At 34.7% G+C, this 13,488-nt stretch overlaps 1 protein-coding gene across 6 annotated transcripts in view; it reads left to right on the plus strand.

The window, feature by feature from the left end:
* SOS1 (SOS Ras/Rac guanine nucleotide exchange factor 1) overlaps positions 1-13,488 on the plus strand; it is a 156,226-nt gene that overhangs the window by 102,160 nt on the left and 40,578 nt on the right. For all 6 annotated transcript variants that reach the window (XM_067007727.1, XM_067007728.1, XM_059078807.2 and 3 more), the window contains 2 exons: positions 10,945-11,072; positions 11,856-12,511. In XM_067007727.1, the coding sequence (XP_066863828.1) occupies positions 10,945-11,072; positions 11,856-12,511 (784 nt within the window). The remainder of the gene's footprint in view (positions 1-10,944; positions 11,073-11,855; positions 12,512-13,488) is intronic.

The raw sequence follows: 13,488 nt of genomic DNA on the forward strand, positions 1-13,488 counted from the left end.
AACAATCTTCTGAATAAGACTACATGTACATAACTGAGGTTGGGGTTATCGTGTATGCTTTCCCTTAAATGAAAAAATAATAGAAAATTTAACACTTAAAACCTCCATACCTTCCTTAGGTTTCATTGATAATGCAAGTACGAGATTAGGAAAATAATTGAGAGAAACATGTCCAGGTTTAATTTTAACACATCACAACAACCCTCTGTTTTTAGGTAAGATTAAATTAAGAACCAATGGAATAGTAAATATTTTAGTGGATGTTAATTCGTTATAACAGTGCAGTGCTTGTGTTGATCACAAGCTTTACTTTAGAAAATAAGAGACACTAAAGACTTTAATCTGAATGTTCATATGGTTAGACACTTGCTATATGTTAAAATTTAACATTAAATTTTCTAATATTCCTAGATTTTGTGTACTGACTGACTTGAAGAATGGTCCTTAACATTTCCCCTTAGCATCATAAATACTGCCAAAATTATAGCTCCAAATGCTTAAGTACAGAACTGTGGGAAAGGGTTACAGATAAGAACTTAGAACTGAATGGTGCAGTGAGTGGGAAACTTAGGCTCAAGAAGTGAGAAGTGTTAAAAGTAAGAGACATTTTTCCTCCCAAAGTAGTTTTTTTTTTTCAGTATATAAAACAAATTGGAAAAGGGAAATATAAATTGTGCTACATCATTCACTTTAAACACCCACTAATGGCCTTCACATAGTGCACCAGAAACTCTTTGTAAAGAAACATGCTCTGCAGACCCCTACTACAGGTATCTTGTATGCATTTGTTAATAGCTTTGGTTTGTTGCTTTTTCAGTTTGGGAGCTGGACAAGTATCAAACATCTTCTACTCTAGATAATGTTTTATCTACTTTTTTCATGTTCTGCGTCTGGTTTAATTGCTGTATCCTTCAGACCATTCTTTTATACTGCCCATGAGCTGATGCTTAATACCAGCAATAAGAGGAGATTTAGAAAACATATCTTTTCTCTGAGTATCATAAAAATAAGTCCAGAAGAAGTCTGTCTAGCTTCCATTCCTTTGAACTAGCTTTCTAAATTTAGAAATTCTTTTCCAGAAACCATGGGCTCAAAGCAGTGAGCTAAGTGGTATCATATCTGACCACAGATGTTGAATGCCCAAAGTTAAACATAGAATAGTATAATTCAGGAGCCATTATAAACAAATAGCTGACTAATACATTACTCCAGCTTTAAAATTTTAAATCAACTAAACTGCTGTGAGAAACATTCATAGTTTTGGTGATTTTTTTTCTCTGATAAGAAAAGAGAGATGGTTTTGAAAGGTATTTTATTCCATAAATGAGATTATCCTAACATTTTTTTAGGGTTGATTTCCTGTTTAAAGTTTCAAACTCATTTCACCTTTCAGATTTTAACTTGCTTTTACATTACTGCATTTTCTGCCATTTTTCTGTCATTTCCTCTTTCTGGAACTCGTATTACATGTATGTAGAACTACTTTATGTTGTCCCACAGATCTCCGAGACTGTTCATTTTTCTTAAATCTTTGTTCTTCAGAGTGGTAATTTCTATTGATCTGTCAATAGAATTGTTAGTTACTATACTTACTCTAGAATTTCCATTTGGATTTTGTTTTATAGTTTCTAGAGACTCCCTATCTGTCCACTCAATAAGACAATGTTTTCCTTTGATTTTTTGAATATGATCACAAAAGCTACTTTGAAGTCTTTCCCAAACCCCCCATCTGGGCCGCTTGGAGTCAGTTTCTATTAACTGGGTTTTTTTCCTCGAATATGGGTCACATTTTCCCAGTATTTTTGCTAGTTAACAACTCTGGATTCTGTTGTGTTCAGGATTTCTGGGGTTCCCTTTGTGGGTTTTGGTTTTTGTTTTGTTTTGGATTGTTGGGTTTTTACTCTAGTAGTAGACAGTTAACTTTTCTGGACTCAATTGCAAATTTGTCTCTTCTGTGTTGTGCAGCAGCTAATATCTCTGTATCACTTTTTAGGATTTCCATATGCTGCTTTTTTAGCTTGACTCTTTCCTGTCTTCCTTACACATGTATGATTTGACAGACTAAATGTTTGGGCAGAGATAGTGTTCAAATTTGGGGGCACAGTCTCTGGTTCCCTTACACCTGGAGATTCCCCCTTAATTTCCAGCCACTCTGCCAGCCTCAGGCTCTATTCCCTGGCACCTTAAACCAGTAAGTCTTCAGCTTTCTGCTCTCTGAGCTTTGTACAGTTGGGAAATAAACTCAGTTTAAAAAAAGCAGAACTGGGCTTCCCTGGTGGCGCAGTGGTTGAGAGTCCGCCTGCCGATGCAGGGGACACGGGTTCGTGCCCTGGTCCGGGAGGATCCCACATGCCGCGGAGCGGCTGGACCCGTGAGCCATGGCCGCTGCGCCTGCGCGTCCGCAGCCTGTGCTCCGCAATGGGAGAGGCCACAACAGTGAGAGGCCCGCATACCGCAAAAAAAAAAAAAAAAAAGCAGAACTTATCCATTACAGCTGTCTTTCAAGAATAGATTCCTCTTTGGTCTCTGCCTACTTTTTTGCTGGACTCCCTGGGGTCTTTTCATGCATGCAGAGTTTAGGAGTCAGCCAGGCATTTGGGTAGAGTTTATTCTCAGATTTTGTGTCTCAACCTTGCTTCAATTCATTCACTTCCAGATTTCCCCCTTCAGTTTCCTTTTAAATTCTGCTCTCTTCATCTCTAGTCTGTAAAGCTCCTCTTCTCCTCTCCTTCTTCCTCACTGTCATCATGAGAGGTTGGAGAAAGCCCTAATCCCACAAGTGTACACTTTCTAGTTGCAGCTTTTCAAGAGCAATATATTTCTGGCTTATGCTTTCTTTCAGATGTTTTCCAGTGCCTATAAATATTTTTAATCTCTTGTTTAGATTGAATAATTGTTATCTACAGAGGGTTCTCAAGACTTCTTCACTTCACCATCATTACTGGAAGTTCTTGTATTTTTATAGCTCTTCTTCAGTATTTGTTATGGCTTTGCTGTCTGTAACAATAGGAAGGGGGTACAGTGAAGGACTGCAACTCATATTCCACAAGTAGGCAAGAGAGCTGCTAATGTTAGAAAATGTATTCTAATAGATTTAAAGATACAAGTAGCTGGATCCTGTTTAAAATACAGTTGGAATATTGAGCATGTTTAAAAATCAGTTGCATTGATTATTTTTTAATTGCTTTACTTGTTCTTAGATCATCCTTTATCTTTTTCCTCACCTAGATGACATGCTTGAGCTTAAAATATTCCCATACAGAAACAGTACACAAATTTAATCCAATTAGCAGGAACTCTAAAAACTTTTTACAATTATCTAGGATTGTTGCAATCTGAAAACATAATAGTGATACTTAGAAACATATTTCCTTGTTTTACTTTTTTTACTGTTGTGTTATGACTTCTTCATCAAATAAACATTGTGGTATTCAATTTTTTTTCCCCTTTTTTAGCTGGAAATTCACCAAACTCTCTCTTTTTCTTTAAAAAGCTAAAAATAAAAATAAATTTGGCCTTACTGTAAAAAAGTGTTTCTAAGTCACAATGAAAGGAACTTGGTAACGTTATTCACCAGCATTTTGGCCTTTCAGTTATAGTGCAGTTTCTTTCTTTTTTTTTTCTTTCTTTTTTTAAGGTGTAAGATCTTTTCTTTCATTAAGTGCTTCTCTATTTTAAAAAGTTTCCAGGGACTTCCCTGGTGGTCCAGTGGTTAAGACTTTGCCTTCCATTGCCGGGGGTGTGGGTTCGATCCCTGGTCAGGGAGCTAAGATCCCACATGCCTCAAAGCCAAAAAAACAAAACAAAACAGAAGCAATACTGTAACAAATTCAATAAAGACTTTAAAAAATGGTCCATATTTTTAAAAAAATCTTAAAAAAATAAAAGTTTTCAGAATTTCTAATACTCTAATATTTAACTGGTAATTAATAGATAATAGTAAATAATACTTTTATCATTATCTGTCTCTATCATTCTTTTTTTTCATAAATTTATTATTTTATTTTTGGCTGCATTGGGTCTTCGTTGCCGTGTGAGGGCTTTCTCTAGTTGCTGCGAGCAGGGGCCTACTCTTCATTGAGGTGCACGGGCTTCTCACTGCGGTGGCTTCTCTTGTTGCAGAACACAGGCTCTAGGCACATGGGCTTCAGTAGTTGTGGTGCACAGGCTCAGTAGTTGTGGCTCGTGGGATCTTCCCAGACCAGGGCTTGAACCCATGTCCCCGGCACTGGCAGGCGGATTCTTAACCACTGCACCACCAGGGAAGGCCCCTGTCTCTTATCATTCTTTTGATCATATATACTGAAAAACTTTTTCATAGACAGTTTTAATTCCTATTATATATATTTAAATGTTTATATTAATTGCAATTTTCCACCTGTCTGGATAGCAAAGAAAGACAAAAGAGGATGGATAAAGCCAATTTAGCAAAATCTTAAAAACTGCCAAATACGGATGAAGTATATGAGTATTCATCATTTTATTCTGTCTACTTTTAAGTATTTTGTAAACTTTTATAATAAAAATTATAAATACCCTTTTTGTTGTTGTTGTTGTTGTTGTACGCAGGCCTCTCACTGTGTGGCCTCTCCTGCTGTGGAGCACAGGCCCCGGACGCACAGGCTCAGTGGCCATGGCTCACGGGCCCAGCCGCTCCACGGCATGTGGGATCTTCCCAGACCGGGGCACGAACCTGTGTCCCCTGCATCGGCAGGCGGATTCTCAACCACTGTGCCACCAGGGAAGCCCCCCATTTTAATTAATTTAAGAAACCCCAAAAAAACTATATAAAATAACTATAAACTTCAGCTAGTATTTAAAAAAATTTTTTTAATTACAAACTTTAAACTCACTGAATCAACAATAAATATCTTTTGTTTTCCCTTCTTTTGGTCGAATATTTTTAAAATTAATATTTGAAATCTCAGTAGATAAAGTATTGCTGTAAATATTTTAATGATGCCATTTACTTTTTAAAACCATAAAATCTTGTCATATGATTTCTTTGGTAATTGCACATTTCAGACTAGAAATTGAACTTACCATCAGTCTGATTGCTAAAACCATTAAAAGCCCATTTTAAGAGAGAAGATACTCTGATAGGTACAGTATACAGAATGTTGAAGAGCAGATATTTAGCTAACAGCTTTAAATTATTACTTTATAAAAACAGCTTTATTGAGCTATAATTTACATGCCACAGTGTTCTCTGTTAAAATATGCTTTTTTTGTTTGTTTGTTTTTTCAAATTATTTCTGCTCCCAAGCACCTGTAGGGGAGAAAGTTTTTTCCTCAACCCTCTTAGAGTCTCTGGCTAGGTCTGAAAATGAAACTGACAAAGATTAACAGGAGAAAAGCATACAGATTTATTTAATGTAAGTTTTACATGACACAGGAACCTTGGCATATTGAGTGTTTTAAACTGAAGGAGCTTGACAAAACAGAACCAGGGAGGTCACTGACCTCCCTCCCTCCCTCCTGCTGTTTTCTCAGACTCCTTCAACTTAAAATATTCAGTATGCCAAGGTGCCAAATTGGGGAGTAGTGTGTCCTCAACCCTATCACACCCTTCTCCTCCCCCACTCCCATCCTATCATTTACTCCTGAAGTTTATCTAGAAAAGCAGTGACCCCTTTGCTATCAGGTAAGAAACCTGTCACACCCAAGGTTACTTTTAGCAGCATGAAGAAAATCAGGAATTTTGCTGGTCTCAATAGGATTAAAGAGATTCAATGAAGAGAGGGGAATGAAAAAGGAAATGGGGAAATGTAGACTGTTTATTGTCCAGCTATCTTTTGAACTACTCTGCTTCTTTATTGTGTAAACAAATAAAGTTCACTTTCTTGAGAACTCCTTATCTTTCCCAGCAAAACTATTCTTTCTGCACTCATTCACTCAGTGAAGTGCTCCTACTATCCATCTGGTTTACTCAGAATAGAAACCTGGAAGTCCTCAACTCTTCTCTGTCATTCTCCACATCACATCCACTTCGTCACCAAGTAAGTCCTTTTCATTCTTGAAAAGGATCTTTTGGATTCATCTTCTGTTCCTTTCCTCTCAGTACTCTATGAGGGCCATGATCATCTCATCTCCCTTCAGTCTTGCCTTTCCCATCCTCACCCCCTCCATTTGCCGTTTCCTGGGTAACCAAACCAAAGCCATCTTTCTAAAATGCAAATTTGGTCACCTTAGTCGCTAGCTTAAAACCCTTAATGGCTCCACATTGACACAGGTTAATGTTCAAGTTCCTAATAAGGCTTGCAGTCCTGACTTGGTGCCTGTTGACTTCTCCAACATCTTGACTCCTTGCCTCTCCCTACCCCCATCCTTCCCAGCCACCAGGTTCTACTCTTCAGCCAGTTTCTCTCAGCCTTGGTCCTGAATAACTCTGATTACACATGCTGTTTCTTCTTCCTAATACATTTTTTGTACCTCTGTTTCCCCATAGTTAAACCATTCTTACCCTTCAAACCTTATAGTCATTTCCTTCTGGAAGCCTTCCTTGCTATCATCTCTCCCTTTATTAAGTCAGAGGCCCTTGCTGTGTATTTCCAGAGTGCCCTATATTTTCCCCATTATAGCACTTTGTCATTCATCTGTCTTCTCTTTTACACTCTAAGCTCTAACAGCAGTGACCAGATTTGGCTTGCTCACCGTCATATTTTCATTACTTATAAATAATGGATGGTTAATTAAATATTTGTTAAATTAATTCTGATTGGAACTTCACTGGCTTCCCCTGTAGATCTGCCCTTTTGAGTTTCATTCAGCTACTATTAATATTCTAAATAGTTTCTAAAAGTGTACGAAAGACCATTTAATTATCTCAATGAAACTTGTGACTTTCCTTAAAAACTTAGAGAATTTTGCTTTTATTTCCTAATAGTGAACTGTAAGTCAGGTTATAATTTATATTTTAAGATTTCACTTTTATATTTTCAACCCTTGGCTAATTTAATAAAGATATTGTTTCATTTAAATTACAATTATGGATTATTTATAGTGTTATACTATTTATTTCATGTATTATATACCACCTTGGTAATGGTCATCTCCTTGCTTGTCTTGGGGGAAAATAAGGGTTAAGTAAAAGAAGACTGAATTCTGTTAATATCATTAACATCACATACTGGTTGAAATTTTATATATTTTAGGAGAATCATCTGCATATATGAAATCACTTTAACTCAAAAAATAACATTTGGGGGAAAGGAAGGAGCTAGTTATGAAATTTACTTCATGATTCCTATCTTTGCTTGTGTTCTCACATTTTGTAATGAATTCTTATATATGTACACAATATTTAAGATAAAGATAAATCTTTATGTTCCAAATCTTAGACAATTATAGTGTATATTTCTTTTAAAAAATTTTTTTTATTGAAGTCAGTTGATTTATAATATTGTGAAAGTTTCAGGTGTTCAGCACAGCAATTTAGTTTTACTGTTTCTTGATTATATATTTTGTCATCCTTGTGTACTGCATTTTACCTATTTGAATGGAATAGGTTTTATTTGGTGAATATTTTCTAAACAAGTATTTCAAGTCATTTCAGTTCTTTGGGTAGTATATTGAAAAGGACTGAGAGTTGGGAATCCTGGGTTCTGGTCCTGCCTGCCTCCATCATTAAGTAAATGGCAGTTCCTTTATTCTATAGTATTTCTTGTTGGAGAAAACTAATTTCTAGAAATAAAAGCATATGGATTCAAGTTTGTTTTTAAAGAGAGGAGCCATTATATGTTCGTGAATTAGTTGAACTCATATAAATTGCATCACGTACAACACTTTATTTTTTTATGTGTAAACCAATCTTGAGTTTTATTTGTCTCCTGTCTTCTTCCAGTTTAAAGCTTCTTAAATTTATCTCGCAGGGTTTCCTTTGGGCATGCAATATACCATATTGACTACTGCCCCTTCTACTTATTTCGAAAGGACCCCCCCAAAAAAAACAAAAAATTACTGGTAAAAGTGACTCCTTTCTTTTGAAAATGTGAATTTTATCATCTCTATAGATCGTATGATTTACCATTGTGCTTTAGAATATGATGCTCTGGGTAAGTTTAAATACATTCTCATATACGGCAATGTAATATCAGGACTTGATAATTTTTTAAACTATTTAGTAAACAGCATTTGTAAAATTAAATTGTTGCTGTTACATAATGTTATTAAATAGGCACCCATGAAAGGCATGGTATTGAATATCACTTTGGTAACAAGAGGATGCTGCTTTGTGGAGTCTCATTTACATATTAATTGCCATTGCTTTGTTTCTGTAGCAACAATAAGCCACCCCTTTGATGGTGGTTAGCTTGAATTATTCTGCACCAATGCCCTGTTTAAATCAGCTATGTTAAGTAAAAGAAGCAAAGAATGCTTATAAGGCAGGTCATTTATTACATTGAAATTTGTTTTAGATGCTTGACTAATGCTGTGAAGGTAAATATTACATTTAAAAATTATTTCATCAGTAAAGTTTTATGGTTTTTAAAATAGACTTTGGGTTTGTGCTTTTAAAATATATTAAAAATATTTTTGAGATACCCAGTATATCCTGTATGTGAAATGCTATAGTTAATGATAAATGACCCAGAAACTTGAAACATCTTTAGAATAGAAAATCAAATGCATGTCTAAATGGATTTGTTACTTTCAGAGTTCTTTCTGTGTTAGAATTGTGTGTTTTGTATGACTTTAGGTATGTTTGCCTGAATTAATAATATTAAAAATATCAAAGGATAGAATGTAAAAGGACTCAATAATATTCTGTTGTTAGTGTCAACTCTTTTTTTCTTTTTGCTTTGTATCATATTGACTTGAATATTGAGAGATTAAATTCTGAAACAACTCAGTGAAGTAGTTTACTCTTTAGTGGTACTTTTATTAAACCATCTAGAATTTTGCCCTTTCTTACTGAATATTGCTTTCATCAGTGTTAGACTGTCTGCTGCCTTTGAAGCCTAAACTTGATAAAGTTTATGGTAATATTTTATTTGTCTCCAAAAATTCTTCCATACGAGAGGTAAATAGTTTAGAATCATAGAGATGGAAGATACTTTTAGAGATTACCCAGAGTCCAGCCTTCAGCCTACCATAAATATCCGTTAACTAAAAACCTAGTATCTTTCTTTATGAACACTTGGCCATTGGCTTTCTTTAATCTAGCTGGCCATGGTGAAGAGAAATACTATGAGTAAAAGGTATTTGCATATTTTTTGTAAGGTAGCTATTTTTAAGTCTCTTATCCTTTAGCAACTGTCTCCCTCCCCCAACCCTTTTTTGTTGGAAATTATGTGAATAGATTTTTGTTTTACTTAACACAAATGAGACTGGATATTTTTCTAAAGAGTACAGATTATGCCTCAGTGAGTTTTAAATAATGGATAAGAAATCTGAATAATAAAACCTGATTGTTAAATAGATATTACAATATATTTATTACTTCTGGAATATTTGAGCATTAAGATATTTTAAGCAAATTTTTTCATAAAAATTGGAGCATTGAGTAAGAATATGTTTACTTTTCATAGGTCATCAGTACACACGTGTGTGTGTGTATGTGTGTGTGTGTGTGTGTGTATAACCTGTATCAGTTGAAGCAAAAAAGGAATTTATCATTAATCTTTAAGAGATAACCTCTCCAAGAACAAAGTTCTTAAAATACTAATGGATAATGAAGCTCTGAAAAGTAAACCTTTGTAAATTACTATTTTTTATGGTTTTATTTCTCAAGTCTTTTTCCTTTATGACAGAGAGTAAATGTTCTTAAATGTTGCATGAAAGCTTTATTAATAAATGTTATTTCTTAACTTTTCCTTTTGGTGGCCACAAAGAGATTTATAAGGTTACTGAATTATTGTCACTTACTGTCAGTCATACCTCAGTTAATTGCTTGCTTGAATTACCACCACCTAGTTGCATTGATGATTAGTAGTTATTGATGACTCAATTCTTAAGTACAGACTTTCTGTCTGGCACATGTGGTATCTTTAGCCACTAATTGAAAATGTGCTTGAGTTTCACTAACATGTATATTCCTAGTTTTACTCAAAATCTTAACATGTGAATACTAACAAAGTTCTTCATGATACCAATGTTAATTCTGTAGTAGAACGACAAAGGAAAGCAACTTACACCTATATTATATGTTACCATTTACAAAGTGCTTTCATTTTTAATAACAATCCCATAAAATAGGCAAAGCAGGCGTTTTATAAGCCTCATTTGACAGATAGGAAAAGCGGGGCTCATAAGTCAAGTAATTTGCCCCAAGTTCACACAGAAAGTAGAGTCAAATTTTGATCTTATGTTTTGTGTCTTCAACTTCCTCTCCATTATATTGCATCCTTATCTGTATATTTATCTTCCTCGGCATTCCATTGCTTACAACCATAATGTGGGAATCAGAAATCTAAGACCAAATTACACACTTCAAAAAAAAATCTCGTCTGTGTGTCTACTGCGGTGCCAAGACCTATGATAGTAAAATGATAATTTATGTCCCTCATTTCCTTTCAATAATATTTATCTGAGAAGCTGCACATTACTTGCCTGTCAGAAGGTGTGACATCTGTTAACACTGTTTCTACATTTTTTTTAAATGTAGAAAACTTTGTTGCATGGATAGTATGGATAGTAATATAAAGGAAGAAAAAGACTTCTAAAAAGAATAATAGGGACTTCCCTGGCGGTCCAGTGGTTAAGTCTCCACACTCCCAATGCAGGGGGCCCGGGTTTGATCCCTGGTCAGAGGACTAAGATCCCGCATGCACGCCTGGCACAGCCAAATAAATAAATAAAATATATTTTATGACAGGTTTAAAATTTTTATTGTGGTAGAAAGAGTTAATCAATGTTATCTTTATCCTTAAATAAAATGGGATTATTATTTTTTTTGGCCAGAACTGTTCTGCTAATTCAGATTTGTCACTTTTTACTTTGCAGCAGTTAGAAGAAAAGAGTGAAGATCAAGAAGACAAGGAATGTTTGAAACAAGCAATAACAGCTTTGCTTAATGTTCAGAGTGGTATGGAAAAAATATGTTCTAAAAGTCTTGCAAAACGAAGACTGAGGTGAATATTTTCACTTTTTTTGTAATCTTCCTTTTCACCCTGAATATTGTGGTATCAATTCAGGGATCCCAGTTCCCTCCTCAAGTAAACAATGAAGAAAATACTTTTAGTGACAAGCTTGGTCTTTCAGAGGAAGTGACATCAAAGCCAAGAGAACTTGTTATTGTTTGAAAAACCTTTCATATTTGTTCATTTTCCTTGCATACTCCCAGACAAGACCTCCTGAGAGTCCGCTGGTAAGCTAAAGGAGAGACAGAGCAACATGTATTGGGTAGACTTATGTCAACATCATTGTTCTGTCAAAGTAAAATTAGTAGTGTCTTTTATTTTAGGGATTATGTAACTCAAGGCATTAATTCAGATAATATGCTTCCAGCTTCCTAATTATAATATATACATGGTTTTTATCTTTAGGTATTGTCTACTTAAGCATTTCTAGATAAATTTTTTAATCTTTCTTTTTTTTTCACTATATTGGGCTACTTTTTAATACTTGTCATTCTAAATATTTCATAGCCATGGTAGAAATAATCATTCTGTAGCTAAATTTATAGGGTAGAATTTTGTCAATAGTCAGTTGTTCTTTTTAGAGCACTAAAAAATGTCTCCACTGTGTTGCTTTAGTTTCCAAAACTGTGCAGTTTTTTAACACTAATATATTTGGAGAAATAGTGAAAACCTCAGTGCAACTTTTTAAAATATACTTTTGCACTGTCATTTATTTACATGAATTATAGATTCCCTGTCATCTTTGTACTAACCATGTTTTTTCCTTTATCCTAGTGAATCTGCATGTCGGTTTTATAGTCAGCAAATGAAGGGGAAACAACTAGCAATCAAGAAAATGAACGAAATTCAGAAGAATATTGATGGTTGGGAGGGAAAAGACATTGGACAGTGTTGCAATGAGTTTATAATGGAAGGAACTCTTACACGTGTAGGAGCCAAACATGAGAGACACATATTTCTCTTTGATGGCTTAATGATTTGCTGTAAATCAAATCATGGGCAGCCAAGACTTCCTGGTGCTAGCAATGCAGAATATCGTCTTAAAGAAAAGTTTTTTATGAGAAAGGTACAAATTAATGACAAAGATGACACCAATGAGTACAAGCATGCTTTTGAAATAATTTTAAAAGATGAAAATAGCGTTATATTTTCTGCCAAGTCAGCTGAAGAGAAAAACAATTGGATGGCAGCGTTAATATCTTTACAGTACCGGAGTACACTGGAAAGGATGCTTGATGTGACAATGCTACAGGAAGAAAAGGAGGAGCAGATGAGGCTCCCTAGTGCTGATGTTTATAGATTTGCAGAGCCTGACTCTGAAGAAAATATCATATTTGAAGAAAACGTGCAGCCCAAAGCTGGAATTCCAATTATCAAAGCAGGAACTGTTATTAAACTTATAGAGAGGCTCACATACCATATGTACGCAGGTAAGAAGTATGAACTTGCCTGTCGCTTTTATTCTCCTGCTTCAAGCTGATTTTTCTTTGCTGCACAGGTCATTATGCCTAAAATAGAAAGCAAACTGACAGCAAAAAAGACCTCCGCATTATCAGAGTTCATTTTCCTCTGACTAAAAATACCGTCACTTTATATTTCTTTGAAATTTTATAATCTTTCTACCACATTTACATATGTTACTTTTAACTTTGCAACCAGAGTTATAAATAAAGTTACTGGGCTAAATTTACCCAGTTAGACAGTGGCAGAAACAAGACTAAAAGTAGTGATAAATCAGTCATCATTAGGGTCTAAAAATCTTTTTACTCCTTTACCTCTTTTTTTTTTTTCATTACTGAGATTATAAAGTCAGTAAAAATTCTAATTGATATCCATTACCAAAATTGTGCTGGTAGTACATTATATATACAGCATTGCTGTTTCTTAATTTCCATTCCTGAAATTTATCAAATTTAGCAATCCTGGGAGTCATTTAAGTTTTCAGTATGTTTTGCTTTTTACAACTGATGTTATTTAGAGAACAATTTCACCTTAGCAGGGCAATTTTTAGAGACAGACAGGAGTCTGGAGGATTCCTAGGGGGTTGAGACATGTTTGTCTTTAAATAGGCTACATCAAATATAGTGTTTGAGAGTAAGGAACAAATATAATGATCAATTTTTTAAAGTAATTTTATTTCTTCTAATAAAGTAACATGATAATCCAGTGTTCTTCAACTTCCCTACATAGTAGGAAGTTTGACGATTGTAAAGTACTGTGGAAAGAGCACTCACTGAATTTAGATTCACACCTTCACTCTATCACAGTTCCTTAAGGTTTTAGAACCTTAGTTTTCATCTCAAAAATCAACATCACAACAGCTGTCTTAGAATATTGTTGGAAAGAATAAATGAAATATTATATGTGAAAGCTCTTTAGAAATGTAAACTTATTTTCAAAGAATGCT

Source organism: Kogia breviceps, chromosome 11 (genome assembly GCF_026419965.1).
Source record: "Kogia breviceps isolate mKogBre1 chromosome 11, mKogBre1 haplotype 1, whole genome shotgun sequence".
NCBI classification, from domain to species: domain Eukaryota; kingdom Metazoa; phylum Chordata; class Mammalia; order Artiodactyla; family Physeteridae; genus Kogia; species Kogia breviceps.